The sequence below is a fragment of the Dicentrarchus labrax genome, unplaced genomic scaffold (assembly GCF_905237075.1).
Source record: "Dicentrarchus labrax unplaced genomic scaffold, dlabrax2021, whole genome shotgun sequence".
Taxonomy (NCBI): Eukaryota; Metazoa; Chordata; class Actinopteri; family Moronidae; genus Dicentrarchus; species Dicentrarchus labrax.
This window is the reverse complement of record NW_026136715.1, coordinates 22,132,350-22,150,743: the sequence shown is the minus strand read 5'-3', so window position 1 is coordinate 22,150,743 and position 18,394 is coordinate 22,132,350. Positions and strand designations below refer to the sequence as shown.

Below are 18,394 nucleotides of genomic sequence, written 5' to 3'. Positions count from 1 at the left end.
AACAATGTGAGTAAATGTTATATGAGAAATAAATGAGCTTTTGATGTAATCACTTAACATGCAGTATTACTGCTACAATGAAAGTGTTATCTCCACAAAGAGGAACTGTACAGTGACACTGCTCTGACTGACTTTCATTTATTTGACACAAATGATTTGTGTACTGTATGATGATTCATCATCATCTTGTTATATGACAAAATAATAATAATCTTTTAAATACAATTTAAAAAAAACTCAATCTGGCTAAAGAAACTTTCTCATTGCATTTCATGCTTCTGTCCAATAGAGGGCGAAAAAGGTCAGGAAGTGTTTCCAAGCATATACACCAAAGAAAAACACCAATCCAACAAAGGGGGAAATAAATAAGCTACTGATGAGTGAAATGCGCTTTAGCGAGACATTTAAGCAACCTGGCAGTTAATTGACCTTACCAAACATTGACAAGTCAAATGTCAGTAAAATATGTTAATGTGTGGTAGATTTCCTTCACTCACCAGCCAAAATGTGGCTTTATTCAGTAGCTGGTTAAAATTGACCGCTCCCTAGCCATTGACCAGTGGACAAAAAGTTTATTTTGCAACCTGCTGAAGTTTCAGTCCTCCCAATAGGTATATAAGGTGTCCCTATGCGGTCAGTGTAAATGGCTACCTTGTGCAAATGACTGTACAGAGGAGTCAGACTGATTCAACAGTGGATAAGAAATTGTTTATTTGACTTGAACATAATTACAAGGAAACCAAACAGTCTGCAACATTCTAGCATCAGTGGAAACCGCTCTAAGTGAATCACACTCAACACAGTAGGTCATCTCAAACTGCTTTTTATTACATCTTAAATAACAGTACATTTTAATATAGTTTCTATCTTGCATCCAGCTTTCGGTTGTACACTGACTGACTTTAAAATTAAATACAAAAGGTGAAAAGGGAACAGTGGGGGTGCAGAGCTCTACAGTTATTTGATGGAGAAAGAGAGAAAAGGAAAGGGAATTTAATTAATTTTTAATATTTTTTATTTCATTTTATTTTTTGCCAACTCCAGGCCTAACGCACAATTACAGCACATTTTTTGTACAGAATGTCGCAGAGAAAAAACAGAATGGAAAAAATGTCACTACTGCTAAAGAAAGAGCGTCTCTGTTTACAAGGAGAAGGGAACAACAGAAAATTCTGCCATTCAGATGCTGCAAGATTTTTTTTTTTCATTTTTTATTAAAGGACAGAAAAAAACCTGTTATAAAATGTTTTTCTTTGTAAGTGGAATTTTGTTTGCTACAGAAGGAATGAAATTTTATTTGTTCCATTTGAGATTGTGTATGTTTAGGTGAATGAATGTACGTATGCATGTGTGTACAATTTAAACATTTACGTTACTTCTTAATTTGTGGAATCCCTCCCAAGTATGGACCAAGTAACCGTTTATGTTGCAGGGTTTGCTTCTCAAGTGCATAGCTTTGACATTAGAGTTGAATCATGTATGCACGGAGTAGCCAAAAACAAAAAGAAGAAAAAAAAAAGAAAAAAAAAAAAAAAAGAAAAAGAAAAAATATAAATACCATTGTATTGATATATTCAACAGGTTATTTTCTTAAAGAAAAACATCAAAAGGACTTAATTCCATATGCACCTTTTTAAGCAATTCTACAGCATGCGATTCTAAGAGATAACCCACCCATGGCAGACAACCAAAATCTTTTTTTTTTTCGTTTTTAACTTAAAAAGTTTCAATATCATTATTTTCAAACATTGATTTATACAACATGTCATTCACAGAGTAGTAACTGCATTTCCAAGCACGGAATGGGCACCTCTGTTAAAAGAGAAACGTCCGGATTGTAACCGGGCTAAAGTGGAGGTACTCCCTACCCAACCAATTCACATCACCGGTCCCAACCACGGGCAACAGAAACCAGGGAAAACAAAACTAAATTAAAGGAGAAAAAAAAAAAGAATAAAAAAGGGGGGAGGGGTGGATTATGATCTGATGGGTTAATCTTCATTTAATTATTCTACACTGTCGCCAGACAAAAAGGTGTAAGAATGGTTAAAATGGTTTGTTTTTTTTTTGTTGTTTTTCGTTTTAAAAACGAGCATTCATTATCATAAACAGCATGTGCTTGGTTAGTTTAACTTTTTTTTTCTTTAGACATTATTCTATATATGCAAAGTTTAATTTTTGTGCAAACAAAGATTTGTGGACTACACTGGAAAAAAAGAAACAGTAAAAGTATCATGGGACTAAATATACAGAAGGACCAGAAGTGGCTTGAGGACTCCCTGTTGAAGCTCAATTCTCTCGCTTTGTTCTCCAGTGGGATAAAGCTGGATTTAAAATGACGTGATCTGGAGGTTCTTTTAGTTTCCAACTTAAAAACATTTTCTAAAATGTGTAAAGACTAGGAAATAAAACAAAGCTTTGTTCCTCATTTTAAACATTAACTGACAGTTCACTGATCTACTTCTCTTTAACAAAACAAAAATAAAAATAATGAAAACAACAAAGAAACAAAAATAAACATGGCCAAAAAGCTAATAAGAGTTAGATCACTGTCATGTAATAACCTTCACTCAGACCTGTGTATAATGAGGACGCAGGACATGTTTGCTTGGTGGTGGCGGCAGCGGCGGTGGGGTGTTTGTATTTTCACTTACTAGAATACCAGACCATGGTCATGGGAGGAATGCACAATTTCCCCCTCCGTTCCATTTTGAAACCACTAAATTCCTCAAGCTTTTTTTTTCCTTTTTTTTCGTTTTTTTTTTGGTAGCTGAATGAGTGACAGACAATTGTGCTCTTTTAAATGAGAAGGAGAGAGAGAGAGAGAGAATTTTTGCCCTTGATAGTTTTTTGGGGTGTTTGGAGTCAGTATCATGGTGTTTTTGAAAAGATTGGATATGCAATAAAATTGAACATTGTGATGTTGGAATGGTCTTCCACTCAACTTCGGAGTCCAGATGCCATCTGGAAAACAAACAAAAGAATCATCATTATTATCTTCAGTAAAGTCAACAGTAAAATTATTCAATCAAAGTTGATCATATGTGCGTATCACTTCCTCCAAGTTTGATTAGCACTCACAATTATTCACAAACTGCAGACAAAAACTGCTCACACATTTATTTTATAAATATAAAATTATATTATACATTTTATATGCTAAATATTTCTAGTCCAATCTCAATATCACGTTACTTTCTGAAGCTATGAGAACAAAACATGATAGATCAGGCAGAAATTGTCACTGCACAGTAAAAAAAACAACATTTAACTGGATGAAAAACATTTGAAATCCAGTGAAATTTAACACTGGGGCCCTCAGGTATAATAATTCCACTATGTGTGCTGATGTGATATAATGTTTGATGTTTGTTTCACATTATGTTTCATATGTTGTGCCTTCCTTGCCAGCCACCAGGTGGCAGTAAATACAAATTCTAGATGAGGTCCCATGTGGCTGATGCTGTTAATAAACCATTGCTCTGACAGCAAGTTCCTCTCAGTTCATCATTTACCTTCAGACTCTAGTTCCAGATCTTGAGGAAGCTGTCCCAGGACCCTGTTGCCACTGCCATGCCGTCGTCGGTCACACCCAAGCAGCTCACCCGGTTATCATGACCAGCCAAGACACCTGCGGAGACACCAGAGGCTAAGATACAGCAACAAATCTGCTCTGTCTCATGGATACCACATGCTAGGTAGGTAAGTAAAGCCAGAATTTTAAATTGGACATTGTGGTAACCTGGTTTGATTCGTAAAATGTGAAACATGAAAAAAAAAAAAGGTGAAAAAAGGTGAAAAAAGGACAAGGTGACACAATCTGCTTCAGGGCATTTGGGGTCTTGATACCTGCCTGCCTGCCTAATGTGTTTTGGTTCTTTGGTTCAAACCACAAAGACCTCCAAATGCCACTTGCTGAGCTTTTAGACAATTATTAAAGGCTTATACTGACTCAATATGTTGATAATCAATATTTTACCCACCAATGGAGCAAATACCTGTGTGTTTGTATACTTGAAATAGCCTGCTCAGATGTGGGCCTCCTCTGATCCCTATCCCACTATGCAGTCAATAGCTGTAAAGTATTCATGCCCCCATAGGGGCTCTCCACTGCTGGAGCAGGTGACACTTGCTGCTCTCCCAGATGTACATTAATGTCTTTTATACACACAACAATGAATCTTCTTCATATACGGACGCATTATCAATGTAAAACTACTCATGTCAATATTAGACTCTGGTCGCTTCCTGCAATATGCACTGAATAGAAAAAGCATGCCATGTAAGTCGATGAGTTTTTGTTTTTCGCCTTGTGGTTTGTCCTCTACTCTGTTCTAAGCAATCAACAGTCTGACAGAACTAAACCTTGTTAGGAGACTAGCTTTAATTAATGAATACTGTAATTGCAAAAGCATAGTTATTCTTATTCTTTAACAGATGACACGTGACAATTTCTTGGAGGTAATGTTTGTCTCATTTGAACATCAAACTTTAAAGGGTATTAAATGTATGACACTAAAACTAAAAACAAAAAGCATTGCTAACACACTGAACACCGGAAAAAATACTTGGAATTCAAAAGGAAAACCATCTCTACAAATTCACCTTAATGAATTACACATTTAAAAAACAAAGTAATAGATTGCATGCACAAGTATTTGGGCCATTCAAGTATATATATTGGGAAAACATATGGCAGCAATGACAGCCTTGATTGTATGTGGACAGGTCTGTATCAGATTTGCACATGTAGCCATTACATCTTCACCCCCTACTTATTTGGAAAACTGCTTAAATTCTGTCATGTTTTATGGGGAGTGTGAGTAAACAGGAATTTTTAAGTTCTTTCACATATTCAGTACTGACTAAGGCCTCTGACTTGACTGACACACTGGTGATGTCATGAGACTTCACCCTCTGACTTTGCCATTCCTGCGTAGCTTTGGCTTTATGTTTTGTGCCATTGTCTTGCTTTCAGCAGGTTCTCCAGGATTTTTCTCTATTTTGCTGCATTCATGTTACACTACCTTCACAAACCTTGCAGGGCCTATTTGTTTCTACTGATACATGATGTTAACTCAGACTAACTAAATATAGCATTTAGCGTGATGGCCAAAAAGCTAACGTTTGTCTGATCATACCACTACATTTTCCTCCACTTTATTTCTCAGTGTTCCAGAGTTGCCTTCTGGCAAACACTAGTCCAGATGTCATGTGAGTTTTTTTTCAACAAGCATAAAGCTGCAAGTTGTGCACCAGGCAAGAGTTGTTGTATGACAGTTTCTCCCATTGCAGCCATGGAGCCCTGCAGCTCCTTCAGAGCGTCCGTACCCGTCTTGGTGGCTGGCTGTACTCTGTGGCTTCAAAGATTTCTTGTATCTTTTCCCTGACTGGTACTACTCAGTAAACTTTTCACAACTTTGTTTGGAAATGTTCTGTTGCCTTATGGTGTAGCTTTTAACAGGAAATTGACTAACCAGCTGTTTAACAATCAAGATGTAGATACAGAAATCAAAAATCTAGTCACATCATGACAAAGTCTAAGGTTAGGCACTGTATCACACAAGATACATTGGAATAAACTAAACATTTTACAATTACTATAATACTATCATAATTACACATATATCAGGTTGATACCTTTATACAACAGGGAATTAATAAACATTCCTTTTTGTCATATTATCCAAACTGGTATCAGTCTGAAATGTTTAATAAAACATAGGATCTGTTTAGTATTTGCAATTAACAGTCCAAATGGGATTGGTACATGGCATTTTAATGAGATTCATAATGGCTCAATGGCAAAGTAATTTGTATGTTTTGTTTGTTCACTCTAAAACCTGCCTCACCTAAACAAATACCCACACCTAGATGATCTTACAGTTCTGAATCGGTTGATTCTGTCATAAACATCTGAAATGTACCTTTTGGTACACACACTTTCCCTCAACATGCTTCAGGTACTTCTCCTTCAGTTAGTGGTTTTACTACTAGCCTAACAACAAACCTCAGAACATTCTTGTATTATGTTATTTTGCGAGGAGTAAAGATACAGTATATTCCAGTACATCAGTCTGAAAACAGTGAAAAACTCCTTTCAGAGGGGGTTGGTGGTTTAGTGTGGTTCACTCAATATGTCTAAAGTCCTAAAATCAACCAAGTAAGAGCCACGCCCGCTTTTTGCAGCAACTGGCCAGGTGTGTAGAGGTGTAAAAACTGAGATCTCATAGCATGCGGCAGATTATGTTCTCCACATTCCTCCTGTTTTTACATCCTCTATTCTGTTTGTTCACTACTGAACTGCAGTGAATGCAGAAGAAGAGGAGACTGTGGTGGAAGGCAACTGACACCTGGAGTTCTGAACGAAGGCGGCGGCAGATATGCTCCCCTTCTCCACCCCACATTTGTGAATGGGGTTGACACTGAACTCTCATTTACTGCAGGTTAGCGACACAGCTGAAAGTGCTAGCACTGTAATGGAGCAGACCTGGAAATATTGACTTCATGACATATTTGGCCAAATGGCCTCCAGAATAATTTCCCCAATTAATGTGGAACTACTTCAACAACAACAACAACAACATAATCGTCTAGCTCCAATCCTTTGCTTACCTGCACGGTCGGCCTTCAAAGTGTCCCAGACGTTGCAATTGAAATCATCGTAGCCAGCCAGCAGTAAGCGGCCACTCTTGGAGAATGCCACGGAGGTGATGCCGCAGATGATGTTGTCATGTGAGTAAACCATCAGCTCCTGGTCAGCACGCAGGTCAAACAGCCGGCAGGTAGCGTCGTCTGAGCCCGTGGCAAAGGCGTTGCCATTGGGGAAGAACTGCAGCAAAGGCCAAGGGAGATTTTTCAGTGTTTTTTATTTCAGCTTTTTCACATACATTCTTTATTTAGTCATTGTGATTATGTTTGTTATTGTCCTTCAGTTGTGCAACAGTATCTAGCTGCATCTTTTTTGTGCAATTGGTCACTTAAAAATGTACAAATCATTTAACTTTTTGTAGTCTGTTAGACATCTATGAAGTGTATGGATTGTTATTTCAGTAATAATTATCGAGTATGCACAACTATGAACTCCCAGGAAGTTCTAAGCATTTCATTCACACAAACTGAAAGGACTAGGTCTCAGATATGTGACCAACACACTATTAACACAGCCTAATTTAAATGCAGTCTTTTTGTAATGGTCAGCATCCACAGACCTGAATGATATACAGCTTGACTTGCAATATGCTTATAAACTTTACTTAAGACTTGCTCTGACTTGACATGGACATGCCTTGAATGACTTGAGACTAGACACCCAGATATGAATTGTATATAACATGTAAGTGTGTGTGTGGGTGTCTGTGTGTGGCCTTACGCAGATAGCGTTGATGTCCGACTCGTGGCCAGTGAAGGTCTGTCGGCACATTCCTTCTCTGATGTCCCAGAGCTTGGCCGAGGCATCGCAGGCTCCAGAGACAAACAGCCTGGTGTCGGGCGCCAGAGAGAGACTCATGACATCACCGGTGTGACCAGCAAATGTAGTTGTCTGCTGACCAGTCTCAATGTCCCACAGAGCACTGCAAAAACAGAAAGAACGCTGTCAAATTACAGCAGCAAAACAACATGTAAAGCGCATTGGAAAATGTGTATGTTTTATTCGAGAAGGAATCTGATTAAGCTATGATGTGATGCTGGTGGCTGTATGAAATCAAACTAGCCCAAGCACTTGAAGCTTATGGTTGACTTGGCTTTTACTGTTGCCATGCTGGATACAATGTCAACAGTTGCGAGTGAATCTCAATATTGATCTGGAAAACTGATATGGCTATAACTGTTTCAATAGATATTGTTGAAAGAGAAATCTTAACCATTAGGACTACATGTAGGAACACCTTACAATACAATGCAAACAAATACGATAGCCCTGCAACTAATGCTATGTTTGAAGTTTATAATGCTCTATTTCTGATTAAATTCTGTTAAGATAGGTGTTGAGTTAACCCTATGGTGAGGTCGTAGTTTGTGGAAGGGTGCTCTATTGGATTGCATTGGGTGCAGTGCCACAACTCACCAGGTGGTGTCTCCAGAGCTGGTGACAATCTGGTTGTCATCCAGGAAGCGACAGCAGGACAGGTAACCTGTCAGAAATCAAACACATTGATTGAATAACTCATTTATGATGGACAGGCTCTTCTATAGTAGGAGAGGCTTCATTTCTGCACAGAGGAAGAAATTCTATTCCAAATTGTCTGAGTGCAAAATGCTGTGCTGGATGTGGGGGAGATGAATTGACTAATTCACTACCAGAAACAGAAAAAAGGCTGTAGAGTACCCCCTGGTTCATGACTTGCTTCCATAATTCATCCTTTACTAGCTGGCAGAGTGTACATACCCCTCCCTATAGTGAGGGAACTAGAACTAAAATGCTGACACACTTCCTGCATCATGTGACACTGATCAGATGAATGCTCCTCGCCTAAGAGCTCAACACTTTCATTGGCTTGAGCTAGGATACAGCTAGACCAGCTCCTACATTTATGAAGAAAGACACACCATGTGACTGGCATCTTTCGGATGTGAGAATAATTCGGCTTACACCAGCAGATGAGGCTGACATGGGGGGGGGGCATACAGCAAATAATAAAATGGCTTATATTTGACTGGTTGCTGTGGGAGGCAGACATTTAAACAATACATTCATCAGTCAAAAGGTCCCATCCTTGTTACCTGATATCAACTAGATTCACCCAATTTACAAAATGATTAGAAATGGGTATGACCCAAATAAAGAGACAAATTCAACTTGAGTGTGAAACTGTCTTTAAAAATGCAGTGACAGAGTTCTGTTAAGATAACATTATGACAATTTGACATTTTGGACCTCTCTTGTCCTTTAGGTGCCCCTTTGTAGAAAGCAGCACACAGAGGCTGGGTGAACATGATCATGCCACGTGTTGTCTATTGATGTTTCATGTTCCAATTACTTCTCGCCGCCATTTCGGTAAGCTAATGTGTGCAGATCTTAGAGTACATTTAGCATGAATTCATTAAAATCCAAGAGTTATCTGTAGTATTACTGCTAAACATAGTGTGACTTAATATCTGCAGGGACTATTGAACGCTAATGAGGGACCAATCTTGAGAATTCAGTATTCCTAAAAGCAGGACTGGTCCAAGGCCTTTCTCTCTAGTCTGTGATGCCAGAAAACTGACTACTGCTACCTGATGTTTGGTAGCTACAACTCAAGTTCGATTATCATGCTTGCTGATAAAATGTGTTCTTGTGTGTCCACCTGGGTGGTAGAGAGATGCAGCTTTAAGGGAACTAAGCTGTTTCTCTATTCATTGTCATTCACACAGATAAATGGTAGAGGTCAGCACAGAGGCATCAATTACACCAAACTATGTCAGTCTGGGTTCCAGAGACAATGTTTGTTGTCCCATAGCCTACAGAATATTTTCCTATTGCAGAATAATATCTACATTAAATAGTAGACACTGAGTATCTGTACAAATACAATATATTGGCAGATAAATCTGACTATCAAAAATCTTGGGATTGATGGGTAAATGTTGATGTTTCCAGCTTACCTGTGTGTCCGGCCAGCTCACGGCTGACACGCACATTTCCCTCGCGGGTCTTCAGGTTGTAGATGGAGCAGATGTTGTCCAGACCTCCACAGGCAACATAGTTCCCAGAAGGGGCATAGGCGCACGTCATCACCCAGGAGGAGCGCAACGGGATAGCATGGACCTGGAAGAGGGGAGGAAGATTTAATATTAGATAGTATGCAGTGACAGATGGGAGAGAGAGGGGAGGACATGTGACAAAGTCTGTCTGCAATATTAACTTAACCTTTCAAGGGCACAATATAAATAGCATTACTTGGCACCCTCAAACAGTTGAATTGTTTTATAATGAACTCAGCACTTTGTCAATCAAAACCAAACTATCTGCCAGAAATGGGGGTAGTAATGATTATTGCAGACTTGTGTTTTGATGAACAAATACCGACAATGGTTCACCTGACAACCAGTTGCAAAACCATTTGGATATCTGGTGAAAGTCAACCATATAATTTCTTTATGTTTAGACTTCCTCATAAGCCAAAGTTTCCCTTTTGACTTGTTGGTTTGAGATCCAATTGCCTTTAGGCATGCTGACCGACAGATATTCTATAATGTCATCTTATTATCTTATTTTAATATTTTGATGATGACCTTTGCTCTTATTGTTTCATTGCCGTAACAATATAACTTGGAATTATTACTGTTCACAGATTCACCAAAAGAAAAAGAAAAACAAGAATTACAGGCCATTGAGATCGTTTCAGTTCTTTGGAATATGGTGGTTTTACCTTGTTCGTGGTGTAGCTGTCCCAAATAATGAGTTTGCCGTCCTGGGAGGCACTGACCAAAAGCCTGATGAAAAGAAAGATCAGATCAAACGACAGAACAATTTAAAATGACCAGTCCCTACAAACCTGAGACAAAGGTTTTATGTGAGTTTCAACCAGCAGAGAAAAACAGCTGGTAAAAAAAACCCAGCTAGAACAATGACAACATGCAGATACAGTTAACACGCATTTTAGATATGCACAGAAATAATTGCATCTACCTTATCCAATGTGTGGTGTTGTTTCTGTATACATTTGTAATATATTGGTACTCAGTTCCTGTCATTTGTAATCTTCACAAACACAAATAATAGTAAGTGACACACAATTTATTTTTGTTTAAATGTTTTCATTAATTCTGTGAATATTTGAACATGTTGCATTAAGTGAAAGTGTTTGGCCAGTGATGCACCTTTTGTTGTGCTCACTTTCACTTTTATTTGAGACAACAATTGGAATATGTATTAAAAAAAGGCTAAAATTCCCACACTGTTAACCTGCACATAAAGTCAACACTTTAACCTCAAATGTATTGTTTCATTTAAAATCCAACGTGCTGAAGTGCAAGGACAACAAAATATAAAATGTGTCGATATCCAAACACTTACAGACTGCACCGAATATTATATAGTGTGCAGTACCTTTATGTGCATTAATTATGGATATTAAATGTAATTGTAATAGAGGACAAAACATCCAGGACAATGTGTTTGTCTATGAGTGCATATCTGACAACAGATAGCAAGCAATCCAGGCCACATGACCTGTGTGGCTGTGTTCTGCTATCTGGGTGAACCTAACAAGAGTAACCACAGTGATGGCCCCAATGCACATAGGAACAGGAAAAGGAGTGAACACACCAAGGCCTGCTGGGACTATGCAAATCTTAACTACCGGGCTGGCGGGAACACACTCACATGTGCACACTCCAGCACATAATAAGCCAGGGACAGAAAAGTCTGTGCTGGGAATTTTAGTCAAAAAGAAAATGAAGCATCGGCTTTCCAACCTTCAAATGAACATATTAAACTCAAATAATCAAAGCCTAGGATGATGTCAAAAGCAGGAAAATGTAACAACTTCAGATTAGGCCCAATATTAACTTCCAGTGAAATGTGATAGTGTGTATTTGTGTGCGGGTGTGTGCATGTCAGCTGGGAGATGATGATGCAATGCTTTGATGTGCTCACTTTCTAGTCAGAATAGAGCTCTGACATCAACCATGTTCATTGTATTTATTGCTCTGCTTTTCTCTGAATCACTTAAAACTGAACAAAAACCTGATTTTGAGCAAACACAAATTCAGTTTGCTCATCATTCATCAGGTCTGTTTGGCTAACTGTGATAAAGTCAAACACAAGGAGAAAGTGTGTTTGTCTGAAGTGTTGTTCAGCTCAAGTGAATAGCAGCAAAGGAAGAAAGAAAAGCGCAAGATGAAGCCAAACTTTCAGTTTCTTCTAATGTTTGCCATTCTTTCGTATGACTTTCAGCTAATGTAAACAGCATTCATGTGAAACCAAATGCACTCAGGTACCAAGGACTCATTTACATAGAGTGTATAGTTGTGTGATGAGTTAGGTTAGGTTTAGAGAGAACAATTTTGGAGGCTGGAGTCCATGATGAGTGAAAGATTATGAGAGAAACAAAAATTAACTGCCTAATAAAAATGGTGCACAACATTTTTTTCCAATGATAACTATCTGATATTGCTTGAATCATTTCTGTCTATTATATTCAGTGCAGACAAGGTATTTCAGATGTTGCAATGGTTATATAATAAAATCACTCAATACTTAATTCTTAAGAAATCAACATTAATTTGAAAAATCATCTTAATTCATAACCTTATAACCAAAACTCAACTGTAACAAGAGCCGGCTTGTTATCAGTAGAGCCATAAAAACAACAACAAAAACCAAACAACTATTGGGTCAACTGTGGTTATGAACAAATCTTTTCATGTGTGACATGAATTATGACTCACTGATTTTTTAGTTTTTAAAAATAAAACTCACTTTTTTCTACTAGAAAACAATGTTTTATGGTGACTGAAATGTTAGATATCTCATGTTTAATCATAGTAATATTACAAACCTTTGTATCTTACAGGCATTTTACATTTTATAAGATAAACCTTTGTGTAGATGTATGGTTCACAGATGACTACACCCTGAACATTTAACCCGATATATTATTGGCTAATGACGGGAACTACCTGTAAATGAGTGATGGGTTTCTTTCTAAAACTGTTAGAAACCCACCCAAGACTGAATTCAAGTAGTGTCTCCATGACTGTCTCCAAATACCAGACTTAGCCTCGACTCTGGGTCAAAACATCTTCATGTGACCTTCTTTCTGGGTGGCTGAATCTCAGCAGGTAGTCTAATAAATACCCCAACTCCTCCGGGAGGTGAAACATTAACAGATGAAACAAATAAACAGGAAGAGCTGACGGTGGGTAAACAGTGGTAGATTTTTTGTCTTGGGTTTATGACTGGAAAGATGATGAGGTGACATGGCAGTTTGCAATGGTCTCTCTGTGGACTGACGCACACCAGCACCACAGTGATTAACTTGTTGGTTGCTGAGGTGAGAGGTGTGTACAACTCCAGGGAAAAGGCTGTATGTAAAGTGAGGAGTGTTGCTTCATCTGCCTCAGCTATCTAGCCTCAACACAGCTCCAACAAAGGCTGACTCCATTTTGAGTATTTTCCCTACCCACATACCCCACCCCCAACGCACACAAACACACAACACAGTAGACACACTCAAACATAGAGTGACTGATGCGTGCTCAATGTGCATTCAACAAAAATGCATTACCTATTGTGCATGTGCGTACGTATCCTACTGTTGAATTGTTGGAACACTGAGTATATGTTAATCTGATAGATCACTTTGCACAGATGTAAAGAAAAAAGACCTGCTTTTGGATGCATAAGGGAGCTATTGTAGAGTGTCATGATTTGACAAGGACCCTCAGGAGAAGTAACTAGCACAAAGACAGTCAAGCTAGCTTTTATGTCCATTTCCTGCATTTAGGGGAAGGGGGCTGGGCTGATGGGATGAAATATTTAGTCAATGGACAGAATGGAGTTGAATGAGATTACCTCGAGTCAGTGCCCCAGTGCATGGCATAGATTTTAGCCAGATGCCCCCTCAGTGTCCGTCTAGTACGCATCTGAATTCGGCCAACAGGGTCGATGTTAGCTGTGATCTAAACAAGATCAAGATGAGAGAAACAGTCACTTTAATGCCACTATATTTTATTCTGATGTTTACACTCAAGCTTCAAGTAATGTGGCATAGTGCAGTGGCATTTGTATTTGGTAAAGAAGTAAAAGGCACAAATAAAGATATGACTAACAAAAACATAAAAAGAATGCAGTCTTCAAATCATGCACTCACTGTAATCACCACCCACCCCAACACCCACCCAACAGCGAAGCTGATTTTAGTATTTTTTTAAACATATTTTACCATTGTTAAATAATAAATAATGGTGAGTGAAGATCATGGTATGAACATATTTCTTTACCTGAGACAGGGTAGCATCCGCACACGCTTTCCTGGCATCCTGAAACACAACAACTCGGTCAAATATGTTTCAGTCCGCTAACACTTCATCATTAGTGTAACACCAGTGTATCAATAGGACTGCGTCGCTAACCTCAATACTTTTGTATACCATCCCATAAACTCAAATGTGTTTATTGCACAAACTGTACTGAAAAAGTATAGCTACTGATAATGACATTCATATATTCATAACTGTGATACACCTTCAAAAATAATACACCATGTGTAAGTGTCTGTCACAAACCGACATGTTTCAGTTCAAAAGCCAGCGGGGTTTGCCTTATATGTACCCCAGTGTCTTTTACTGTGGGGCTCACTTACCATTAAATCAAAGCGCTATGACAATCTCAAAAACAATAAAGATAATTACATGATCTCCACTTAACTGCATTGTGGCAATCATACTAAGCATTTTAATAATAAAATAAATGTCATCATGCACTAATGGAGCAATACAAGTAAAAAATTCTGCATCATAACAATTAAAGTGGATTCTCATTCAGTTGCATATCACTACAATTATGCTAGCAATGATGCCTAGCAGACAGTTTTAACTTTAACACAGAAATCATCTGCAACACTAATGGGTGAAATGTAGTACAGTGGCTCATGATGGAATTTTGTCATCCCACTTCTGTCGTAGTGGCTGATTTACATCATTGGCAAAGTTACGCTGAATTTGATCATTTGAGCCAACGACAATATAACATACTGTCATGGGCTATAAAAGCTTTCTCCAAACACTTAACCAAGACCAGACCTTTATCCAGCAGGCTAACTCTGAAAAAGGGCATCCTTTGTGCTATATCTTTATAATGTCATCATTAACGGAGAAGCATCAAAATAGGTAGCTTCTCAATGGAAAGTCTGCTTTCATCAACACTAGTTTGAGATATCAGTCTCATGGAGCACATGAATTGACTGACAAATTGTCAACCTGGATTTGTAAACCAAGAAAAAAATGAAAACGGGTAGACTTGAGGACACTGAAGGACTTACTCTGATCTGGTTCTTGAGCTGCTCAGCCTCCTGGCGTAGCTGATCCAGTTCACTCATTTTCCTCTGCTAATGGTGTGCTTCGCTCCGCCGCCTAGACTCTTGCTGATCTGGAGGAGACAAGAAATGAGAGACTCAACAAACATACCACATACTGCTCATTTAATGTTGGTTTTAATATACAAAATGTACAATTAAGTAATTTATACTTTTGACTCTGAATGCCTGTGCAGCAAATTACATGCAAGACCTGGGGCAAAGTGTAAAGACATTATGTGCTTTCTGTTTTGTAATGAATTTAAGGACATGGTTACTGCAACAAAATGCAGCTGAGGATCACATAGTGTCTGTTAAATCCAATCTGTAAGGCCCAGACAAAGTCGCAGGGAATCACAACAGCCCAACACTTTCTAGACAGCTCAAGACTTGTCCTTGCCAGCTTGAAACTGTTACCTAGCAACAAGCACTCGGCAGCTACTTTAGGCTTAAGATAACAATTTTGAGGATGATGTTGAATTTGTTCTCTCTCCCTTCCGAACAATAGTAAACCCTTGGGCAAACATTTGGCCTTACAGAGTAGTTGATAACAATTCCTCAACAGCCAAAGCAAAAAATACTTTAAAAAACAAAAAAAACAAAAAAAAAAACTCAGCCGTAAGGGACCATAAACGTACCCCTACTGGAATGTCAAAATGAAGCAAGATTAAGAGTCCAGATATCAAGAAAGCAGAGGCAGACCAAGAGACCAGCTTGGGTTTCGTTGCACTACTGGAACCCCAAGGTGCTCAGATGACGGGCAGGGGTTTGGTAAAGCTGTCCATGCTCTGGCCTCTGGACTCTAAACTCCCCTCCAATGTCATCCCTGTAATCCTGGGACACAGTTGATTCAGCTCCTCCAGCCAAATCCGGTTAAGACAAAACCTGCTGATGATCCTAAAAGCAGTGGCTATCCCGCTGACCCCAATCCTCTGGTTGACGCTCTTAGCACTGACACTTTCACTCTCCATAGAAAGAAACACAAATTCTACTAAAAAGAAAAAATACTATTGTAAGAATTGTGAACTCTGGCTTACAGGCACGTTGGACACTGATGCAAGACACATTGTGAGTGGTACAATCATTACTACTTTAAGAGCCTGTAAGAGTCATAGCAAGTCAGCAGACAAAACTTTCCAAAACAGCTGTCCACACTCCGGGATAATTTATCATTTCACTGACCACATTCAGCTAAGCAAATGATGTCTTCCTTTGACCCTTTCAACCATTCCAAGGACCATTACCGTCACAATTCAAAGAAAAAAAACTACATTTGCTTAAAAGGAAATACTGTAATAAAATCACCGCCCATCTATCAAATACAAACTAAGTACAGTACCATTTCGTACTGCAAACACACCTTACCTCCCTGTTTCTCTGGGTCTCGATATAGGTCCTTTGTCCTGGGGAGTGTCGAGACCTTCTGAATGAACACCTTATCCTTCAAACGCCTGACAACTCAGTAGCTACCTGTCACCTGATTGGCCAGTGCTGCTAAATGGGTCTGCATCTAAGCAAGGCGCCTTAACCCGTAATCTTGGTGATAAAAACGCCTCGTGGTAATATCACTGGCTAATTCTTGTCTTCTCTTTAATAGCCCTCAGTGTAAGAGGTAATGTAACCTGCCGGTGGCCTATACCAGGGCTATCAGCAGTCAAAAGATTTTGGAAGCTGAAAACATATCGAACTGTAAAACCTGAACATTAGTTTAAAAAAATAAAGTGTATTAGGCCAAGGATATGTTCCATTGGTTGATGAAGTCTAGGTTCAGGTGATTCACACACACTGCAGTGTATAAATAACTCAACGACCACACTTCTACTGCTGACAATTTTGTCAAATTTATTACAGACTGCACAGCTAAAGTAACCTTGCCCTTAAGACCTTGTATTACAATCTAAAAAGTTTGTTTTCATTTTCTGAATCTTTATCTAATATCATGTTGATTTTTGGGCACTTCTGTTGAATTTTTGTTTTACAATACCCAATTAACATTCTATAATTGTCCTATAGCGTTATTTAGGAACACCCTGTTGTCCTTCTGATATGTATGCCCAACTCTGTAGAGGAACAATGCAAAGGGTCACATATCCGACTCCCAAAAACATGCTTGCTCCTGACTAAGGTAGTGCTTCCCCATGGCCCAGGAACTATGGGGGTGGAGTCTGCAGTGCTAAAGGTTGTTGACTGGTCCCCCAAACCTTGTGGCTGCTACAACATGCAGCATCCATTCTGTGTACAAGTAAGCACTGGTTGTCCTGGCTTTACGTGACTATGCAACAGAGGACGCAATCGGTATACCCTTTGCAGCCCCTTCGTAGGCTAGTGGCTTGTTTAATGAAGCGTTCAGGGAATCCTGGTAAATATGTCTGGGAATACGTGCAATATTATACGATATCACATCATATTTACTAGGTATTTGATTCAGGTGGCCATTAGTCACTCTTAAATATATCACATAACCTAGATCAATAATAAGGGTGGATGTGGACGATGTTAAAAAAAACAAAAGAAAGCCAGGTATAAACTCCACTTAGTTATGGACCGTGCAAAAAGTCTAAAATGTGATTCAAACATCTATATTCTTAAGGCCTCCACACAATTTTTCACATATATTTGGTTGTAAAACCCCTCCAATCAAAACCCACCAGAAGTCTACAATCTATTCACATGAGCAAAGGCTTGCTATCTTTCCATGCTCTGCCAGGAATGTACTGCAGCCATCTTAACTTCTTTCTTATTTTAGGGGCTTTCGTCTTGGCTTAAACAAGTGAAACACATGCTCAGTTGGGCTGAGGTCAGGTGATCAACGCAGCCTGTCAAGAACATTCCACGGTCTGGTCCTTAAAAAAAAGGTCCTAAAACTGACAATTTAAGACTGCTGCGTATGAACTGATTACAAATCATTTTTGTTTTACTCAATGATCTCTGTGCTCAAAATTACACTGGCTTCTTAAAATGCAAATATTCAAGCAGGAGGTTAATTTTGAATTCATGAAATGTAAAAGAAATCCTACTGACAAAATATATAATATGGCAGTACTCTTTACTGGCAATTAGTATTAGAGGTGTGATTCAGAGGACTCTTTTTCCCTTGTGCTGGTGGTGGGAGTGTTGAAACCACTGGCAGCCCAACAGATAGAGCCTCGACTGCGCTGCCTTCTCTTTCTGCCAGCTATTTTTAGAGAGGTGGTGGGGGAGGAGGAGGAGAAAGAGGAGGAGGGAAGCAGACTTCACATTTTCCAGCCACTCCTATCAGCTCCGACATCTCGAGCACAACACAGTGACAAGGAGAGAGGAAGTGTAATTTGACTCCACACACACAAACACACTTCATTGGTATTTCTCCTTCCCATATAGCAATGATCATGCACCATTCATTTTCACAC

At 38.9% G+C, this 18,394-nt stretch overlaps 1 protein-coding gene across 4 annotated transcripts in view; it reads right to left on the bottom strand.

Moving 5' to 3' along the window:
• Positions 1 to 686: 686 nt before the first annotated feature.
• Positions 687 to 18,394, bottom strand: part of gnb1a (guanine nucleotide binding protein (G protein), beta polypeptide 1a) — a 33,396-nt gene continuing 15,688 nt past the window's right edge. For 3 of the 4 annotated variants that reach the window (XM_051424911.1, XM_051424912.1, XM_051424910.1), the window contains 10 exons: positions 14,973 to 15,079; positions 13,933 to 13,971; positions 13,505 to 13,611; positions 10,356 to 10,419; positions 9,589 to 9,751; positions 8,069 to 8,135; positions 7,373 to 7,574; positions 6,616 to 6,832; positions 3,516 to 3,631; positions 687 to 2,964 (listed from right to left, as the gene is read on the bottom strand). In XM_051424911.1, the coding sequence (XP_051280871.1) occupies positions 3,525 to 3,631; positions 6,616 to 6,832; positions 7,373 to 7,574; positions 8,069 to 8,135; positions 9,589 to 9,751; positions 10,356 to 10,419; positions 13,505 to 13,611; positions 13,933 to 13,971; positions 14,973 to 15,029 (1,023 nt within the window). In that variant the 5' untranslated portion in view covers positions 15,030 to 15,079 and the 3' untranslated portion in view covers positions 687 to 2,964; positions 3,516 to 3,524. Of the gene's footprint in view, positions 2,965 to 3,515; positions 3,632 to 6,615; positions 6,833 to 7,372; positions 7,575 to 8,068; positions 8,136 to 9,588; positions 9,752 to 10,355; positions 10,420 to 13,504; positions 13,612 to 13,932; positions 13,972 to 14,972; positions 15,080 to 16,370; positions 16,393 to 18,394 lie in introns of those variants that run through there. The other variant, XM_051424913.1, reaches the window with a different exon arrangement.